Source organism: Hirundo rustica, chromosome 19, assembly GCF_015227805.2.
Source record: "Hirundo rustica isolate bHirRus1 chromosome 19, bHirRus1.pri.v3, whole genome shotgun sequence".
NCBI classification, from domain to species: domain Eukaryota; kingdom Metazoa; phylum Chordata; class Aves; order Passeriformes; family Hirundinidae; genus Hirundo; species Hirundo rustica.
This window is the reverse complement of record NC_053468.1, coordinates 8,045,950-8,068,309: the sequence shown is the minus strand read 5'-3', so window position 1 is coordinate 8,068,309 and position 22,360 is coordinate 8,045,950. Positions and strand designations below refer to the sequence as shown.

Below are 22,360 nucleotides of genomic sequence, written 5' to 3'. Positions count from 1 at the left end.
ACACTGCTCAAGTTTGCCTTGAAGAGCTCAAATGTTCAACCCACTTTCAAACCAGTGGAAAACTAATGGGCATCAATGAAATTCATCAAAGAGATCAACTCTACCTTAAACACACCCAAGTGGACAGACAGGAGAACAGCAAACCCAGCCATTTGTCAGAGAGCTGCTACTCAGCCAGCCACTCCTCAGTCCATCCCTATCTTAATTATGGTAATAAGCTTTTTAAGGCTGCCAATTACCAATACCTCCAACTTCAGAGAAAACAAATGCTTACAGCAGACAAAACTAATTTCACATACAGAAAAACAGGTATCCAGGACACCCAGGGTAAGGTTTACTTACCAAAAATACTATCACACACTGACATACCTTGTACCTATGCATTTCTCTTATACTCTGTCAGAGAAAAACTTTTCAGAGCACTTTTACTTCTGTGGTAAAGGCCTTTGAATATACACAGAACTTAAAGACTTATCATATATAAACTTTGCTGTTGAGGCAATGTTGGAGTTATTTCCATGCTGCATTATAAAATGCTGAAGGCAATGCCAGAAGGGTCCACTTTGTCCCAAATGCCAGAAGTCCCACTTTGCCCTGCCTACTGAATAAATTGCAGATTGAGTGGTCTTAATCTAATTCCATAAGCAAGCACTAAGAAAAGCCCATCTCAGCAGCCTTCTAAACCTGTTACAGGACACTAATTCACAAATACAAGAAACACAGCTGACCTCTGACCAAGATCCTAGCACGAGAACACCAGGAACCCCAGTTTGCAGCTTCAGAGCCATTCAGAAGAGAAAGGGAGCTGCCAGGGGCAAAGGGTTGTATCTCATCATTATCAATATTAGACAGACACCTGGAGGCTTCACTTACACCACCTGCAACACAGCCTTTCTCTTCCAGGACCATTCTTCCCAGAAGCTCGTGTTAACTACAAATGGTACACAGAACTACAGTGTGTTTATAAAGCAATGTCTTCTGCAGAATGAATGAATGAATGAATGAATGAATGAATGAATGAATGAATGAATGCTGTAACATCTTGTCCATTCAATGACTATTTTTCATTACCAATGCTTGAAAATTCTGCACAAGATAAAATTGCTTGTCAGACATCATTTCAAAACCAGCCCAGGAAGTACAAAATGCTGCACTATATTGTGGTCTTCTAACACTTCTCGACCGTTCATTTACCAAGCAGTGCACAGTCAACAGTCACAGTCAACAGCAACTACAGTCAACACCAGCACACAACTCTTAATTCGGTGCCAACTAATGCAGGCTTTGGAAAATACATTTTGGATATAAAAATGCCAACTGAAATCATTGACCTGCAGAACTGACCTTCAACAGTGACGTCAAGTTCACAATCCTCACTTGCCTCTGACATGTTATGCTGGGAGGAATCTGAAAGACAAAAACAGGACTGCTGAATGATGGACACAAACAAGATTTTCAAACAAACACTCCATGCCTGTGCATTTAATCCAGCATTGTCAAAGAAGCCCCTTGCACTCACAGCATGCAACAAAAATAGAAGCAAAGGTATGTCACCATGAGCCTTGGAGCAATCCCACACTAAGGCAAAGAGGGGAGCATTACACTTGCTAAACTGCACCTGCAGCACTGCAGAGTTGGTGCTGTGACTGAAGGAAATTCCATAGGCTTCCCTTTGCAGGGTTAATACAATCATAAATATTTTCCCCTCTGTTACTCAGGATTACTGGAAATATAAACAAAGGCTGCGTGTCCCCATAGATTTTGTATCTTTTTACATCTCTACAGACTCATGGTTGCTGTGCTATGATGATTTCCAGAACAGGATGCAAGGCCAACAATGGAACATGGGAGGAAAACTCATGACCACAATGCTTTTGTTGGGGCAGAGTGCAACAACAAAATAAGTATGATTAGCTTATCAACAGTCTGTATAAGAAAGAGTAATGAATATTTAACTGCACTACAGTAAAAGAAATGGAAGCAAATTGTTTCAAAATCTAAATCAAAACTTAGTTCTTCTTTATCACAAGAAATGCTGCTGAATTTCATCTCATGCTACCCTTAACTATGGCCATACCTACCTTCAAAGCAAAACCAATGGGATTTGCAAGAAGGAGCATTGCTGCCAGCAAAACCTGGCTTCAAAAGCACACAGCTCAGGCTGGAGAGACACGTGCTCTGAGCAAAGCCACCCACACAATGATGGACTTTTCACATCCCATCAAACCACTAAACTTTGAGGGATGAGCACCTTACAAATGCCTTTCATGACTTAAAATAATGACAACTCTGATCACAACCTGCTTACTGCAAGCCCCAGTGCCGTGTGATTTGTGAGATTAAAAGCAAAAGAACACAAAATCACAAAAGTCAACCTGGTGGAAATATGAAAAGACAATGGTTGGAGAAGATGTAGAATTTATATAAGGCAACATCTTTCCCAATATTTCTGTGAAAAAATATCCAACTATGCTAATTTATCCTCACAAAACACATTTCACATCTCTAATGCTCCAAGTGTATTTCTACAACTCTTTCTCCACTGCCACTTGAACGCCGGTGGCTGCATTCAAAAATATAAACTTATAAACATATTCCTGACTGCATGGAACCTTATAAAAGCAGACAGATTAATGTTTCCATAAACCGAATTGAACCAAACCACAGAATAAAGGAGAGGTACAGGATCACAAAAAATCCCAGGCAAAGTATCTTTAACAAGCGTACACTGAAGTGCATGGATGCATTTGTGCGGAGAACCCAACATAAGGGATCATGAAAGAACATAACCAAAAGATCCCAAATCCCTGTGCATCTATTTATATTGTCACATCAAATTGAAAAAAAAAAAACCCACAGAACAACAGAGGCAGCCTGTGATGATGACGATTATACTGCAGCAATTCACCTACACAGAGCCCATGGCTCAGAAGTGAAGGCTTGCACTAACATGTCTCACTCCTGCAAGCAAAAATTACCCAAAAAGTTTTCATAAAACAAATCAGGGAAATAAAATCATTTTTAATTTTCATCTTACCAAAAGTGAACTCTGCTGCTCTACTTCTCTCAGTATTGGCAGCAGAATTAGCTGACTCGGAGCTCTTCAGTCTCTTGTCAGGAGGTAGGTAGCCATCATCATCTTTAAGAAAGAAAGAAAAACAAAACAGGTTATTTCTCCAGGGAACCCATGGCAGCACTGGAACTGCTTTGAATATCAAAACTCTAACAGAATTAAGGAACTGTGCTTATCAGGACAACAAATTCTGCAAAAAAATTACTTCTATGAGTAACTTCAGAAAGCTCCTGCTCCTACCTGTGAAGGAACAACTTATACCCTCAAAAGGGCCAGTGCAAAGGACAAGGCAGCAAAACACAAACTGCTTCTGTACTTCTGAAGGAAAACAACATTGTCTTCTGAATCATGACTGGACATCGCATGATTGTGAAACAACCATGCAACAGCAAAAGGAGGCACAAAATAAATTGTGCCCATAGGGACTAACTCCTTTAGCTACCTGGAACTAAGATCATTCCACAAGTAGATCTCAAATGACACTGCCCAAGTTTTGTCTTGAAGAGCTCAAATGTTCAACCCACTTTCAAACCAGTGGAAAAGTAAAGGACGTCAATGAAACTCATCAAACAGGTCACCTCTGCCTTAAACACACCCAACTGGACAGACAGGAGAACAGCAAACCCAGCCATTTGTCAGAGAGCTGCTACTCAGCCAGTCACTCCTCACTCCATCCCTATCTTAATTATGGTAATGACCTTTTTTAGGCTGTCAATTACCAATACCTCCAACTTCAGAGAAAACAAATGCTTACAGCAGACAAAGAAAACTAATTTCACATACAGAAAAACATGAACCCACAACACCCAGGGTATGCTTCACTTTGCAAGAATAACATCACACACTGACATACCTTGCACCTATATATTTCTGTTCTCTGTCAGAGAAAAACTTTTCAGAGCACTTTTACTTCTGTGGTAAAGGCTTTTAGATATACACAGAACTTAAAGACTTATCGTATATAAACTACTCTGTGGAGGCAATGTTGGAGTTTTTTCCATGCTGCATTATAAAATGCTGAAGGCAATGCCAGAAGTGTCCACTTTGTCCCAAATTCCAAAAGTCCCACTTTGCCCTGCCTACTGAATAAATTGCAGATTGAGTGGTCTTAATCTAATTCCATAAGCAAGCACTAAGAAAAGCCCATCTCAGCAGCCTTCTAAAGCAGTTACAGGACACTAATTCACAAATACAAGAACCACAGCTGACCTCCCACCAAGATCCTAGCATGAGAACACCAGGAACCCCAGTTTGCAGCTTCAGAGCCATTCAGAAGAGAAAGGGAGCTGCCAGGGGCAAAGGGTTGTATCTCATCCTTATCAATATTAGACAGACACCTGGAGGCTTCACTTACACCACCTGCAACACAGCCTTTCTCTTCCAGGACCATTCTTCCCAGAAGCTCGTGTTAACTACAAATGGTACACAGAACTACAGTGTGTTTATAAAGCAATGTCTTCTCCAGAGTGAATGAATGAATGAATGAATGAATGAATGAATGAATGAATGAATGAATGAATGAAAGAATCCTGTAACATCTTGTCCATTCAATGACTAGTTTTCATTACCAATGCTCTAAAATTCTGCACAAGAGACAAATTGCTTGTCAGACATCATTTCAAAACCAGCCCAGGAAGTCCAGTATGCTGCACTATATTGTGGTCTTCTAACACTTCTCCACCAGGTTCATTTACCAAGCAGTGCACAATCCAAACTACAGTCAACACCAGCACACAACTCTTTTCATTCAGTGCCAACTAATGCAGGCTTTGAAACAGACTTGGATATAAAAATGCAAACTGAAATCAATGGGCTGGAGAACTGACCTTCAACAGTGACCTCAACCTCAGGGTTCTCACATATCTCTGGCATGTTATGCTGGGAGGAATCTGAAAGGCAAAAACAGGACTGCTGAATGATGGACACAAACAAGATTTTCAAACAAACACTCCATGCCTGTGCATTTAAACCAGCATTGTCAAAGAGGTCCCGTCCACCCACACAGCATGCAAGAAAAATAGAAGCAAAGATGTGTCACCATGAGCCTTGGAGCAATCCCACACTAAGGCAAAGAGGGGAGCATTACACTTGCTAAACTGCACCTGCAGCACTGCAGAGTTGGTGCTGTGACTGAAGGAAATTCCATAGGCTTCCCTCTGCAGGGTTAATACAATCATAAATATTTTCCCCTCTGTTACTCAGGATTACTGGAAATATAAACAAAGGCTGCGTGTCCCCACAGATTTTGTATCTTTTTACATCTCTACAGACTCATGCTGTGCTGTGATGATTTCCAGAACAGGCTGCTGTCACCCTGGTTTTTCTGAGTTTTTTAAAGCCTTTTGATTTTTCATAAAATGGAGTCAGACTTTTTAGCTACTGTGCAATATTAGGAGCAGTTTCTGCCTTTCTCACACATGTAACATAAACAAATCCTTTGTTTTTCATTCTCTATCCTTTGTTTGCATATTTCTAACCTGAAAACAATTGTAACTGACAGTTGGTCTGGCCATTCGGCTAGGAGGTGATAACTCCAGAAGCCAATCCACGGCCAGACCCACAAATATATAAAAAGTAAGAAATAAACAGGCAGAGGGGCTCTGGGCTTGGCTCAGCCTTGGGCTCTCTCAGAGGAACATCTCTGCCCTGCAAAATCTCTCGTCTCCGTGTGATTGCTTTGCGTATCCCCATCACAGGCTGAAAGGCAACTATGGAACATTGGAGGAAAACTCATGACCACAATGCTTTTGTTGGGGCAGAGTGCAAGAACAAAATAAGTATGATTAGCTTATCAACAGTCTGTGTAAGAAAGAGTAATGAATATTTAACTGCACTGCAGTAAAAGAAATGGAAGCAAATTGTTTCAAAATCTAAATCAAAACTTAGTTCTTCTTTATCACAAGAAATGCTGCTGAATTTCATCTCATGCTACCCTTAACTATGGTCACACCTACCTTCAAAGCAAAACCAATGGGATTTGCAAGAAGGAGCATTGCTGCCAGCAAAACCTGGCTTCAAAAGCACACAGCTCAGGCTGGAGAGACACGTGCTCTGAGCAAAGCCACCCACACAATGATGGACTTTTCACATCCCGTCAAACCACTAAACTTTGGGGGATGAGCACCTTACAAATGCCTTTCATGACTTAAAATAATGACAACTCTGATCACAACCTGCTTACTGCAAGCCCCAGTGCGGTGTGATTTGTGAGATTAAAAGCAAAAGAACACAAAATGACAAAACTCAACCTGGTGGAAATATGAAAAGACACTGGTTGGAGAAGATGTAGAATTTATATAAGGCAACATCTTTCCAAATATTTCTGTGAAAAAATATCCAATTATGTTAATTTATCCTCACAAAACACATTTCACATCTCTAATGCTCCAAGTGTATCTCACATCTGTTCCTTCACTGCTACATCAGAACTCCGGTGGCTGCCTTCAAAAGCATAGAGTTATAAACATATTCCTGACTGCACAGAACATTGTAAAAGCAGACACATTAATGTGTCCACAAACCAAATTAAACCAAACCACAGAATAAAGAGGTGGTAAAGGACCATAAAAATCCCAGGCAAAACATCTTTAACAAGGGTACACTGAAGTGCATGGAGGCATTTGTGTGGAGAACCCAACATAAGGGATCATGAAAGAACACAGCCAGAGGATCCCAACTTCCTGTGCATCTCTTTACATTGTCACAACAAATTTAAAAAAAACCCAGCAGAGGCAGCCTTTGATGATGATGATTATACTGCAGTAATTCACCTACACAGAGCCCATGGCTCTTAAATGAAGGCTTGCACTAACATGTCTCAATGCAGCAGCTGAAAAATACCCAAATCCTTTTCATAAAAAAAGCAGGGAGATAAAAACATCTTTAATTTTTTATCTTACTGAAGTTGAACCCTTTTGACTTTCTTCTCTGAGTACTGGTAGCTGCTTTAGCCGACATCCTCCTCCTCTTCCTCTTGCTAGGGGGTAGGTACTCGTCATCATCATCATCTTTAAGAAACAACAACAAAAAAAAACCCAAAAAAATACTGATTTTTTATCCATTGAACTCTTGTGCATCACTGGAACTACTTTGAATTTCAAAACCCTAAGAGAATTAAGGAACTGTGCTTATCAGGACAACAAATTCTGAAAAAAAATTACTTACCTGAGTAACTTCAGAAAGCTCCTGTTCCTACCTGTGAAGGAACAACTTGTTCCCTCAAAAGGGCCAGTGCAAAGCACAAGGCAGCAAAACACAAACTGCTTCTGTACTTCCGAAGGAAAACAACATTGTCTTCTGCATCATGACTGGACGTCGCATGATTGTGAAACAACCATGCAACAGCAAAAGGAAGCACAAAATAAACAGTGCCCATAGGGACTAACTCCTTTAGCTAACTGGAACTAAGATCATTCCACAAGTAGATCTCAAATGACACTGCCCAAGTTTTGTCTTGAAGACTTCAAATGTTCAACCCACTTTCAAACCTGTGTAAAACTAAAGGGCATCAATGAAATTCATCAAAGAGATCAACTCTACCTTAAACACACCCAAGTGGACAGACAGGAGAACAGCAAACCCAGCCATTTGTCAGAGAGCTGCTACTCAGCCAGTCACTCCTCACTCCATCCCAATCTTAATTATGGTAATGACCTTTTTTAGGCTGTCAATTACCAATACCTCCAACCTCAGAGAACACAATGGTTACAGCAGACAAAGAAAACTAATTTCACTACAGAAAAACATGAACCCACAACACCCAGGGTATGCTTCACTTTGCAAGAATAACATCACACACTGACATATCTTGTACCTATACAGTTCTGTTTCACTCTATGAGAGAAAAAACGCTTCAAAGCACTTTTACTTCTGTGGTAAAGACCTTTAGATATACACAGAACTTAAAGACTTATCATATATAAACTTTGTTGTTGAGGCAACGTTGGAGTTATTTCCGTGCTGCATTATAAAATGGTGAAGGCAATGCCAGAAGTGTCCACTTTGTCCCAAATTCCAAAAGCCCCACTTTGCCCTGCCTACTGAATAAATTGCAGATTGGGTGGTCTTAATCTAATTCCATAAGCAAGCACTAAGAAAAGCCCATCTCAGCAGCCTTCTAAAGCAGTTACAGGACGCTAATTCACAAATACAAGAACCACAGCTGACCTCCCACCAAGATCCCAGCATGAGAACACCAGGAACCCCAGTTTGCAGCTTTGCAGCCATTCAGAAGAGAAAGGGAGGTGCCAGGGGCAAAGGGTTGTATCTCATCCTTATCAATATTAGACAGACACCTGGAGGCTTCACTTACACCACCTGCAACACAGCCTTTCTCTTCCAGGACCATTCTTCCCAGAAGCTCGTGTTAACTACAAATGGTACACAGAACTACAGTGTGTTTATAAAGCAACGTCTTCTCCAAAGTGAATGAATGAATGAATGAATGAATGCATGCTGTAACATCTTGTCCATTCAATGACTATTTTTCATTACCAATGCTTGAAAATTCTGCACAAGATACAAATTTCTGTTTCGCATCACTTAAAAATCAGCCCAGGAAGTCCAGTATGCTGCACTATATTGTGGCTTATTAACACTTCTCCACCAGGTTCATTTACCAAGCAGTGCACAATCCAAACTACAGTCAACACCAGCACACAACTCTTTTCATTCAGTGCCAACTAATGCAGGCTTTGGAAAATACATTTTGGATATAAAAATGCCAACTGAAATCAATGGGCTGGAGAACTCACCTTCACTAGTTAATTCAGCCTCAGAATCTTCACTTGAGTCTGAAGAGTCATGCTGGGAGGAATCTGAAAGACAAAAACAGGACTGCTGAATGATGGACACAAACAAGATTTTCAAACAAACACTCCATGCCTGTGCATTTAATCCAGCATTGTCAAAGAAGCCCCTTGCACTCACAGCATGCAACAAAAATAGAAGCAAAGATGTGTCACCATGAGCCTTGGAGCAATCCCACACTAAGGCAAAGAGGGGAGCATTACACTTGCTAAACTGCACCTGCAGCACTGCAGAGTTGGTGCTATGACAGAAGGAAATTCCATAGGCTTCCCTTTGCAGGGTTAATACAATCATAAGTATTTTCCCCTCTGTTACTCAGGATTACTGGAAATATAAACAAAGGCTGCGTGTCCCCATAGATTATGTATTTTTTTACCATCTCTACAGACTCATGGTTGCGGTGCTATGATGATTTCCAGAACAGACTGCAAGGCCAACTATGGAACATGGGAGGGAAATTCATGATCACAATTCTTTGGTTCAGAGTGCAGCAAGGCAAGCAGGATTGGCCAGTCACCACTCATTGTGAGAAAGAGCAAATTATGCTTCTTAACTGAAATACAGTTAAACAAAGTGAATTGTATCAGAAACTATATGAAAATTAAGTAACAATGCATGAAGAAATGCATTTCAGTGATTCTGGCAGAGTAAAGCTGCACATATGCTTTTGGAAGGGTATCTTCTTTCAGATCTCTCTGAGATGCAGTGTGGTATCACTTTGGAAGCAAGTCTGAAGGAATCTTTGTTTCAAAGGTTTCTCTTCACATGATGAGTGTTGTGTATACTATAAATTCAGCTGAATCTACTGTGACACATTAACTGGAGTACATTTAAACTATGTCAAATACAACATCCACTTCATGGAAAACAGTATCACGTTTTGGTCTAATCCCAAGCGAGTGCTGGGTACATACCTAGCATATGCAAAGTACTGCAAAAGGAACGAATTAGGAGTTGTTTTACTAGACACGAACATAAAGTATGGTCGTAAAAATGCCTGTCACAACTACTGATCACTCTAGAACCTTTCAACAGATCTTTAAAAAAAGATGTCCCTTCCTTCCCATGGCCACTGGAGCCATCGCATGGAAAGCCAGCTGGAGCTGGAGGCAGACTTTCACCGGACCCTGTCTGTGCACAGCAGTGTGACACGGCCATAAAGCGCTTCCTGCCTTCCAAGCACGTACACCCTGCCATCAGCAGTGCCAAAAACCACCACTGCTCACATGGGTGCCTGGGGGAGTCCAGCCTTCCTCCCCCTCCTCATCCGAGCCGACACCACCAGCAGAGACCTCCCACTCTTGGAACAGAGATCACTGCAGCCTCTCTGCCTCAGGAGCTGCCAAGAGTGCCCCAATCTGGATGTGGCTGTAACTACAAAACAGCGGGAATTGCTTAAGGGGCAGGAAAAGGCCGTTATTCAGTTTTCTTTTTTTAGCTAGTTGCTGGTATTATTGTGCTTGTTTCTTTCATCTTGTTATATATATAAAGATATATCAAGATATATAGATATAAACATAGATTTCTAATGAACTGTTATTCCTTTTCCCATTCCTTTGCCAGGAAGCCATGTCTTTAGAGTTGTCAAAATTTTGGGTGAAGAGTCAACTTCATGGTCACCTTTCCATTCCAGGGAGGTGCCTGCCTTCCTTGGAACACTACTCTGTTGTAAAGCTATCAAAGGAAATTAAAAGGAAAACAAAACAAAAATCACAAAAAGCCAGCCTGGTGGAAATATGAAAAGACAATGGCTGGAGAAGATCTCCAGTTTATAAAAGGCAAAATATTTCCAAATATTTCTGTGAAAAAATATCGAACTATGTTAATTTATCCTCACAAAACACATTTCACATCTCAAATGCTCCAACTGTATTTCCACATCTGTTCCTATACTGCCATATGAATTCTGGCGGCTGCCTTCAAAAATATAAAGTAAAAAAAAATATTCCAGACTGCACAGAACCTGATAAAAGCAGACAGATTAATGTGCCCATAAACCAAACCACAGAATAAAGGAGAGATACAGGACCACAAAATATCACAGGTAAAGCATCTTTAACTAGTACACTGAAGAGCATGGATGTGTTTCTGTGAAGAACCAAACAAAATGAAGGAACACAATCTAAAGATCCCAACTTCGTGTGCATCTATTTATGTTTGCACATCAAATAACAAAAGACAACAGAGGTAGTGCATGATGAAGATTATACCGCAGCAACACATCTACACTGAGCCCATGGCACTTAAATGAAATTCCAAAACTGCTGCCTATTTAATTTTTTTTAGCTTCTCGACTTTTCTCAAAAAGGATCTAAAAAAATTAGGTGAAGTGAGTTATTTTTGTGACCATACTGAATTGTTTGAAGGACAAAATTGCCCAAAACATTTTCATAAAAAAAAGCAGGGAGATGAAATCATCTTTAATTTTCACCTCACCAGAATTGGACTCTTCTCCTTTTCTGCCCCCAGCATTGGCTGCTTCATTACCCAACTTGGTGCTCCTCGGTCTCTTGTCAGAGGGCAGGTAGTCATCATCATCATCTTTAAGAAACAACAACAACAACAACAAAAAATCACTATTATTTTGGCAGGGAACTCACAGGCAGCACTGGAACTGCTTGGAATTTCAAAACTCTAAGAGAATTAAGGAACTGTGCTTATCAGGACAACAAATTCTGAAAAAAATTACTTACCTGAGTAACTTCAGAAAGCTCCTGCTCCTACCTGTGAAGGAACAACTTGTTCCCTCAAAAGGGCCTGTGCAAAGCACAAGGCAGCAAAACACAAACTGCCTCTGTACTTCTGAAGGGAAACAACATTGTCTTCTGAATCATGACTGGACATCGCATGATTGTGAAACAACCATGCAACAGCAAAAGGAAGCACAAAATAAACAGTGCCCATAGGGACTAACTCCTTTAGCTAACTGGAACTAATACCATTACACAGGAAGATCTCAAAAGACAATGCTTAAGTTTGCCTCGAAGAGCTCAAATGTTCAACCCACTTTCAAACCAGTGTAAAACTAATGGGCATCAATGAAATTCATCAAAGAGATCAACTCTACCTTAAACACACCCAAGTGGACAGACAGGAGAACAGCAAACCCAGCCATTTGTCAGAGAGCTGCTACTCAGCCAGCCACTCCTCAGTCCATCCCTATCTTAATTATGGTAATGGCCTTTTTTAGGCTGTCAATTACCAATACCTCCAACTTCAGAGAACACAATGGTTACAGCAGACAAAGAAAACTAATTTCACTACAGAAAAACAGGTACCCAGGAGACCCAGGGGAAGGTTTACTTACCAAAAATACTATCACACACTGACATACCTTGTACCTATACATTTCTTTTATACTCTGTCAGAGAAAAACTTTTCAGAGCACTTTTACTTCTGTGGTAAAGGCCTTTAGATATACACAGAACTTAAAGACTTATCATATATAAACTATTCTGTGGAGGCAATGTTGGAGTTATTTCCATGCTGCATTATAAAATGCTGAAGGCAATGCCAGAAGTGTCCACTTTGTCCCAAATGCCAGAAGTCCCGCTTTGCCCTGCCTACTGAATAAATTGCAGATTGGGTGGTCTTAATCTAATTCCATAAGCAAGCACTAAGAAAAGCCCATCTCAGCAGCCCTCTAAAGCAGTTACAGGACACTAATTCACAAATACAAGAAACACAGCTGACCTCCCACCAAGATCCTAGCACGAGAACACCAGGAACCCCAGTTTGCAGCTTTGCAGTCATTCAGAAGAGAAAGGGAGCTGCCAGGGGCAAAGGGTTGTATCTCATCATTATCAATATTAGACAGACACCTGGAGGCTTCACTTACACCACCTGCAACACAGCCTTTCTCTTCCAGGACCATTCTTCCCAGAAGCTCGTGTTAACTACAAATGGTACACAGAACTACAGTGTGTTTATAAAGCAATGTCTTCTCCAGAGTGAATGAATGAATGAATGAATGCTGTAACATCTTGTCCATTCAATGACTATTTTTCATTACCAATGCTCGAAAATTCTGCACAAGATAAAATTGCTTGTCAGACATCATTTCAAAACCAGCCCAGGAAGTACAAAATGCTGCACTCTATTGTATATCGTTTTCAAATACTTCCCCACCAGGTTCATTTACCAAGCAGTGCACAATCCAAATTACAGTCAACACCAGCACACAACTCTCTTCATTCAGTGCCAACTAACGCAGGCTTTGGAAAATACATTTTGGATATAAAAATTCCAACTGAAATCAGTGGGCTGGAGAACTCACCTTCAATGGTTACCTCAACCTCAGGGTTCTCAGTTGGTTCTGAAACAATAATCTGGGAGGAATCTGAAAGACAAAAACAGGACTGCTGAATGATGGACACAAACAAGATTTTCAAACAAACACTCCATGCCTGTGCATTTAATCCAGCATTGTCAAAGAAGCCCCTTGCACTCACAGCATGCAACAAAAATAGAAGCAAAGATGTGTCACCATGAGCCTTGGAGCAATCCCACACTAAGGCAAAGAGGGGAGCATTACACTTGCTAAACTGCACCTGCAGCACTGCAGAGCTGGTGCTATGACAGAGGGGAATTCCATAGGCTTCCCTTTGCAGGGTTAATACAATCGTAAGTATTTTCCCCTCTGTTACTCAGGATTATTGGAAATGTTAACAAAGGCTGCGTGTCCCCACAGATTTTGTATCTTTTTACACCTCTACAGAGTCATGGTTGCTGTGCTATGATGATTTCCACAGCAGGCTACAAAGCCAACAATGAAACATTGAGGGAAATTCATGATCATAATGCTTTCGTTTCGTCAAAGTGCACCAACAAGAGAAGCAGGATTAACTCTCACACTGATCAACACTCAGTGTGAGAAGGACCAATATAACTGAACTACAGTTAAACAAAGTGAAGCTAATCAAATCAGAAACAATATCAAAATGAAGTATCAGTTCATGAAGGAACAGATTTCAGTGATTCCTGCAGAGCAAAGCTGCACCTGTGCATTTTGAATGCCTGTCACTTCAAGTGATCACTTAGAACCTTTTTGTCAGAATTAAAAAAGATTTTAAAACTTTTAAAATATACAGCATTTTGCAATATACATAAGAGTATATATTTGTGTGGCCATGGGATTGGAAAATGTTCCACCTCGTCCAGCACCAAGTCCCTGACAAACACTCACAGTTAAGGGACTCATGCAAAAAACTGAACAGATGGCAACAAAGTTCCAGAAGAAAACTCCCATATGAAGCATTTCTTCTGAAGACACATTAAACCAACAGCGTTAAACATTGAAGTAAGCGTTTTTTAACATTACATTATCATGACTAGGTCTCTTCTGATCTTGGGTAAATACACACAGCTCCTACTTAAGAAGCCTTTGTCACAGTTCTAAATGTTGTCATTTACCAGCACTGGCTCCAGTTTCTCAAATGTGATTTTGTTCCCTTTAAAATAATTTCTTCTGACACACATAACCTCAACTTTCTGATTGCTGAATTACAATCACACCGTGATGCCCACTCATCCATTCTTATTAAGATCACCTCAGACACCTTCATCAGCTACAGCTAACCTGGGGGTTTCCAGGCACACCATAGTTCTGCCACTTCCCCTTTCACCATCTTGCCAAGGTTACTGGAGGGGAAAAACACTGAAAACCCCCAGTGACATATACCAATGTACTCAAACTCTGATGATTTCCTTTCCAGGAAACCATCACTTGTGCAAACCTGCATCACTGGAGGCAGCCTTCAGACAAACTTCTGGAAGAGCCTCTTCGATGTATTTCTTGACTATTACACTGATTAAACCCAAGATTCCATAAAATCCACTGATTTGTCTGTCTCACTCGTTTTTGTGAGGAGGGGCAATACAGAATTTCATTTTACAGAATGAAGACAAGGCTGCTTACTCTCTACGCCCTTTTAAACCACAAATGAAATTTAAGTTAGACTGTTACCTGCAATTTTCAGTCACTGCCTCTAGACCTTCTCATAAATACCAACCCTCATGCACAACAGATTTATTCTGTTCAGCAAAACCAGGGACAACTTTCCACACCTCTCTTACAGAAACTTACGAAGAATAACAGGACTAAGAAAAAAGTGTGTTACAAAACCTTAGTCTGACTCAAAGGGCCACACTCAGCATCTGGAGCTATAAAATTCTAGTCAAAACCATGGCAGAGTCAGAGTCTTGCTCATTTCCTATCACACTTCCCCTTCCTCATGCTCCCTCTTCACAGACAGATATAAAGCACATGGCATTATGGAAAACAAACCTAGATTTCTCCTCTCAAGTGAGTTCTGTTAATACTGCAGCCAGCACAGGCAATGAACTTCATTCACCTTTATCAGGAGAAATGCTGCTGAATTTCATCTCATGCTACCCTTAACTATGGTCACACCAACCTTCAAAGCAAAACCAATGGGATTTGCAAGAAGGAGCATTGCTGCCAGCAAAACCTGGCTTCAAAAGCACACAGCTCAGGCTGGAGAGACACGTGCTCTGAGCAAAGCCACCCACACAATGATGGACTTTTCACATCCCGTCAAACCACTAAACTCTGGGGGATCAGCACCTTACAAATGCCTTTCATGACTTAAAATAATGACAACTCTGATCACAACCTGCTTACTGCAAGCCCCAGAGCGGTGTGATTTGTGAGATTAAAAGCAAAAGAACACAAAATCACAAAAGCCAACCTGGTGGAAATATGAACAGACAACGGTTGGAGAAGATGTACAATTGCAATTAGGTGACATCTTTCCAAATATTTCTTTGAAAAAATAATCACTGATGGTAATTTATTGCTAGATTTAGGTAACATTTTATGAAATAAGGGTCTCCTTACCCTTTTAAAATCATGGCTCAGACCTGCTACTTCAGCTAAGCAGAAAAGGACTATAGGAAAGTGACTCAGCTGAATAGAAGGTAGAAAAACATGTTATATAACCATGACATGCTCACGTGGTGGTTTATGGTGGTTGGCTGAATTATATCTGTTAAAATTAAATGGAATGTAACAGATAATGGGCTAACTGCTTAAAAAGGCCTAGATTTTGCAAAAAATTACTAATTTGCACCTGCCTGGGAACTGAGTCTCTCTGCTTCATACAATTCATCCTCACAAAAAACACTTTACATCTCAAATGCTCATATGGTTATCTCACATCTGTTCCTTCACTGCCATATAAACTCTGGTGGCAGCCTTCAAAAATATAAAGTATATTTCTGATTGCAGAGAGCCTTATAAAAGCAGACAGATTAATGTGTCCATAAACCAAGCCAAACTACATAATGAAGAAGAGGTACAGGACAACCAAAAAATCCCAGTTGAAGCATCTCTAACTAGAGTAAACTAAAGTGCATGGATGCATCTCTGTGGAGAATCCAACATAAAGGATCATGAAAGAACACAGCCAAAAGATCCCAGATTCCTGAGTGTCTATTTACATTGTCACATCAAATAACAAAAAAAACTGGGCAGCTTGTGATGATGATTATATTGCAGCAATTCACCTACACAGAGTCCATGGCTCTCAAATGAAATTCCAAAATTGCTGTGTATTTTTAGTTGTGTAGCTTAATTCTCTCAAAAAGGTTCTAAAAATACAGTTGATGTTACAGTTATTTTTGCAATCATACTGAATTTTTTTGCATCACAAAATTACCCAAAACCTTTTCATGAAACAAAGCACGGAGAAAAAATCATCTTAGTTTTCATTTTACCAAAGTTGGAGTCATCTGCTTTTCTTCTCCCAGTATTGGCGACTGCATTAGCAGACTCAGTGCTCTCCAATTGATTGTCAGGGGCCACGTACTCATCATCATCATCATCATCTTTAAGAAACAACAACAACAAAAATCACTGATTTTTTTGCCCAGGAAACTCCTAGGCACCACTGGAACTGCAGTGAAAACTCTAACAGAATTAAGGAACTGTGCTTATCAGGACATCCATTTCTCAACAAATTACTTTACTGAATAACTTCAGAAAGCTCAGGTTACTACCCATGAAGGAATAATAAAAGAAATTGTGCAGATAGGGACTAACTCCTTTGGCTAACTGGAACTAAGATCATGCCACGAGTAGATCTCAAATGACACTGCCAAGTTTTGCCTGGAAGAGCTCAAATGTTCAACCCACTTTCAAACCTGTGGAAAACTAATGGGCATCAATGAAATTCATCAGAGATCAACTCTACCTTAAAAACACCCAAGTGGACAGCCAGGAGAACAGCAAACCCAGCCATTTGTCAGAGAGCTGCTACTCAGCCAGTCACTCCTCAGTCCATCCCCATCTCAATTACGGAAATGAGCATTTAACACTGCCCTATTACCAATGCCTCCAACCTCAGAGGACACAATGGTTACAGCAGACAAACAAAACTAATTTCACTACAGAAAAACAGGTACCCAGGAGACCCAGGGGAAGGTTTATTTACCAAAAATACTATCACACACTGACATACCTTGTAACTATACAGTTCTGTTATACTCTGTCAGAGAAAAACTTTTCAGAGCACTTTTACTTCTGTGATAAAGGCCTTTAAATATACACAGAACTTAGTGACTCGTCACGTAACAACTTCCCTGTTGAGGTAGTGTTGGAGTTAATTCCATGCTCCATTGTAACATGCTGAAGGTAACACCAGAAGTGTCCACTTTGTCCCAAATGCCAGAAGTCTCACATTGCCCTGCCTATTTTCTAAACTGCAGATTGGGTGGTCTTAATGAATGAATGGTAGTCTCCAGAATGAATGAATGCTGTAACATCTTGTCCATTCAATGACTATTTTTTGTTACCAATGCTCGAAAATTATGCAAAAGATACAAATTGCTTGTCAGACATCATTTCAAAACCAGCCCAGGAAGTACAAAATGCTGCACTATATTGTATATCGTTTATCTAACAGTTTTCCACCAGGTTCTTTTACCAAGCAGTGCACAATCCAAATTACAGTCAACACCAGCACACAACTCTCTTCATTCAGTGCCAACTAATACAGGCTTTGGAAAACACAATTTGGATATAAAAATGCAAACTGAAACCAATGAGATTTCATCAGTGAGAACTCACCTCCATTACTGAACTCAACCTCGGAATCCTCACTTGTTTCTGACGAGTCAGGCTCAGAGGATGCTGAAAGGGAAAAACAGGACTGCTGAATGATGGACACAAACAAGATTTTCAAACAAACACTCTCTGCCTTTGCATTTAATCCAGCATTGTCAAAGAAGCCCCTTGCACTCACAGCATGCAACAAAAATAGAAGCAAAGGTATGTCACCATGAGCCTTGGAGCAGTCCCACACTAAGGCAAAGAGGGGAGCATTACACTTGCTAAACTGCACCTGCAGCACTGCAGAGTTGGTGCTATGACAGAGGGAAATTCCATAGGCTTCCCTTTGCAGGGTTAATACAGTCATAAGTATTTTCCCCTCTGTTACTCAGGATTACTGGAAATATAAACAAAGGCTGCATGTCCCCATAGATTATGTATTTTTTTACCATCTCTACAGACTGTGATGATTTCCAGAACAGGCTGCAAGGCCAACAATGGAACATGGGAGGGAAATTCATGATCACAATTCTTTGGTTCAGTCAGAGTGCAACAAGATAATCAGGATTAGGTGATCAACACTCAGCATGAGAAAGAGCAGTTTAAATTTATTCGCACTACAGTTAAACAAAGTGAAGCTAATTGTATCAGAAACTATATCCAAATTAAGTAGCAGTGTATGAAGGAACAGATTTTAGTTATTCTGGCAGAGTAAAGCTGTAGTTTTGCATTTTGGAAAGTATCTCCCTTCAGATCTCTCTATGCTTGAGTATTTTACCAAGCTGATGGTTTCCTTTACAAATATAAAGTAAAAAGTTACCACAGTAAAAATATGTACGATATTTTTCACATTTTTTAAACCTTTCTATATAAAGTAAGCATTTTCACAGGAGAAATTCCAGAATTTTCCTCTTTATATGAACAACGCTCAGAAGGCTGTTTTCATATGGCAGCAGGAACATTCTGACATCACAACAAAATTCATGGTGTTAAAATGCAAGTTAGTATTTTCTAGTCTTTGCAAATGGCCAAACTAATATTTTTAATGTGAACTGTAAACAGTTGAAAAAAAATGGCACAATTTTTTTGTAAAGGCATTTCAGCTCTTAGGGAGTTTTGGTAAGGAACTGCTTCCCCTAACACAGACTTTCCATTTATTTTTTTCCTTATGTGCTCATTCACCTCACACTGAACCGAAAAAATACTTATGTTGCGCTCACTATTCATAAAGCAGGGTTTTGTTAAACTTTATAAGCCATTATAAAGACTGAATTTCCTGACAAACATATCAATTCATACAAATAACTAGTGCTTTAGAGTGATCAAAAGTAAGAAATTAAGTTCCTGTTTATATGTCTCTCTACTTCGGACAGCTGGAAACTAAAGCAACCATAATTTTCATTTCTGTTCATGTTCAAGTTCCAATACCCTCAGTTTTATGGCAAATCAAGCAGCAAAGCTGTGCAAAGCAAAACTCACACATGCAATTTCTAAAACAGATGTGAGGAAAAATACAAGCAAAAGATCTACCTCTGAAACTTTTTCCAGGATCAATTTTTTCATCTATCCCTGATGTTTTGGAAGGGCCTACTTGAGAACAGAGAGAACAGTTTTTAAGGATGTCTCACAACAAACACATATTTCCAGCACATAGAGGAATTTACCAATTAAGTTTCCATTTCATACAGTGCTCACTTCATACTTTCTGTAATGCTGAACTTCAGAAAGTCCGTGTTAAATATTAAATATTTATAAATCCTTACTTACCTGGTTCAACAGAATAAAAATGGGGTTAGTGGCAGCATTGTGCATTTCTTGGACTACTGGAACAGTCAAGAGACTCATACTGATCAGCAGGCTTTCAACTAATAAACTAACTTCATGGCCCAATAGCAGAGATAGCCCCCAGAGTATTCAAGGAAAAGGCATGGAGCAGAGATAAAAAACATCACACCACCTGTTTTAACAGCTTATGAAGACAGTAGTAGAATACATCCTTTTGGTTACATCTCACATTGTAGCCTAAGACAGTGCTGGTGCCCACTGACAGAAAACTGCCCCTTATTCTCTGTCAATACAACACATGAAGGTTTAGGTGGCTGATGTCCCTATTTCTCAGTTGTCTTACTGTGTACTGCTAAAACAATTCTAAATTTAGTCATTCAGTATTAACCCGTGGCAACGTTCAAATGGTGCAACCTCCTACCAAGATGAGAGGAACATCCACCTACAGATATAATTTTCCCTCTTTGATAAGCAGGAAGAGTTAGTGTGCCACTCAGGCACACAGTACTTTGATCAGCATTACAGATCTTTGAGAGGAAGCACTTAGAGAAAAAATATAACCATGAAATTTTATCAGTGAATCATTCTCTCCGGGAAGCCCAAAGGAGATTGCTGTTCTCTAATACTTAAGTTGTTTCTTCTTGGAAATGGACAAGCCTGGCCTTTGCTGTAGGTTATTTTTAACAAAATTTATTACTTAATCCATTTTCTTTCTTTTCTAGCTCATCTCTCCAAAGGCAGTGCTAGGGCAGAATATGTCATTTCTCAGGAACACCCCTCGGAATAACTGCACTTTTCTAAGGTTCACCTCTTGTACAGCACCACCACCCACACACAAACTCCTATGTGCCTCCAGAATTTATAGCTCTCTATAGTTTGGACAACCTGTGGCTTGAATCAGAATGGGAAGCTGCTGAAAGAATAAAGGGGAAGCTGCTTTACTTGTTAAGTCAGCATGACTTGACAGGAAAGAGAAAATACCTCTTAGCTTACAGCACCCCATCACTTCTACTAATATACTCAGTTCTGTCTTGTTTTAAATGCCATTTTGGACAACTACACTGCAGGTGGAGAGGAGGAGTTATTAAGCAAGCACAGCTTTATCAGAGATATGTATTTCTCCTCAACAATCAGAAGATTTAAATTTAGAGTTCTGTGAAAGACAACAGAAATCCCCTCCATCAAATGTGCTTAGACTTCACCCTGGAAGCATATTGCATAACTTGGATTTTTCAGCTCAGACAAACACACTGCAGTGCAATGGATACTATTTTGTAAAAAAAGTATTCCGGTGCAGACTCTCTTCAGATAGCATTGAGTTACACCATGGGCTATCAGCCAAACTCTGACATCATTTGTGTGCATGAAATGGAAAACCAAAATGAGGATGAAAAGCAAAAGGATAAGAAGACCTTGAGATTGGAAGGAACAATAAGTAGGTTGTCTTCAAACCAGGATGGACTTTTACTACACTAAATCCTGCCTGTAAATCACCATTTGCCTAGCCTGTAAGCCTGCAAGGCCAGGCAATGTACACAGATGAAGAGCAGATAATCCTAACACCTTTCTAGTTCTGCACTCAAAGGTGACACTTGGCTATGCCATGGTTGAGACATCTCTGAATGATGCTCGTATGTTACTTGAAATATGCCAGGATGAAAACATTGATTCCACGACCACAGTTAGTTATTAAAGCACATTAAAAACAGTCTCATGAATCTTCATGCCTGAACACACACAAAATGCTATCTCAATAATATATAATATTACAAAATGAAGGGATGTGCTGTTTTGCACTTCACTGTTGAACATGTAACTGTCATTGAGAGATGCGGGGCAGCTTCATGGGCACGTGTGCCCCCGTTTCCCTGTGTTACTCAAACTAACAACAAATACACATCGGTTGAAATTATAAATTTAAGTGTTTAGTTATTTTATCCTGCTATTTATAATCACAATTTCTTAATTACTGTTCATGTCAACATGCAGAGAAAACAATTTCTGTTTTCTCCTAGCCAAGGTGGATGAGTTAACTGGATACACAGAGGTGAGGCAAATCAACTGGGAGACAAAACATACACGGAGGCTGAGCCCTGGGCCTCATAAATACTGTTACGCTTTGTCCACATAAATAAACCTTTCAATACAATTTGGACACATTATTGCTCATTCCGTTCAAGAGGAGTGATTGATACACTTCCAATCACAGAATCACAGAATGGCTGATTCTACGATGCACAGTGTATAAAAGTTACTGAAACTTTAAAGAGAGAATTCAAGCAGTGCTCTAGCAAGTATCACTGTAAAGGTTTATTTCCTGTTAAACAAAGTCATTGAAGTTATAGAGTCTGCACAATATACTCTCAGAAAAATACATCAAGCAGCTCAAAAGACTCCTGGAACTTCTTCAGACCAAAAAAACCACATTGGTTTGGGTTGAAGTTTTTCCTTAGGTCTTTGGATATTCTTCATGATAACTTAAACATTAAACTTAAATGACAGGCAGCATGGAAATGCTGTATCCTAAGAGAACGAAGTAACTGCATGTTTAATGCCCAGAAATCAGCAAAAAGAGAGGCATGGCGAGATCAACACTTAGGCAAGCAATCCTTTCATGAGATAAA

At 39.9% G+C, this 22,360-nt stretch overlaps 1 protein-coding gene across 11 annotated transcripts in view; it reads right to left on the bottom strand.

Moving 5' to 3' along the window:
* Positions 1-22,360, bottom strand: part of GTF2I (general transcription factor IIi) — a 95,866-nt gene that overhangs the window by 40,995 nt on the left and 32,511 nt on the right. For 8 of the 11 annotated variants that reach the window (XM_040082268.2, XM_058422971.1, XM_058422978.1 and 5 more), the window contains 10 exons: positions 19,482-19,541; positions 17,970-18,032; positions 16,619-16,729; positions 13,158-13,220; positions 11,318-11,422; positions 8,827-8,889; positions 6,973-7,080; positions 4,900-4,962; positions 3,038-3,139; positions 1,345-1,407 (listed from right to left, as the gene is read on the bottom strand). In XM_040082268.2, coding sequence (XP_039938202.1) covers positions 1,345-1,407; positions 3,038-3,139; positions 4,900-4,962; positions 6,973-7,080; positions 8,827-8,889; positions 11,318-11,422; positions 13,158-13,220; positions 16,619-16,729; positions 17,970-18,032; positions 19,482-19,541 — 801 coding nt within the window. The remainder of the gene's footprint in view (positions 1-1,344; positions 1,408-3,037; positions 3,140-4,899; positions 4,963-6,972; positions 7,081-8,826; positions 8,890-11,317; positions 11,423-13,157; positions 13,221-16,618; positions 16,730-17,969; positions 18,033-19,481; positions 19,542-22,360) is intronic. The other 3 variants (XM_058422974.1, XM_058422976.1, XM_040082275.1) reach the window with 1 other exon arrangement.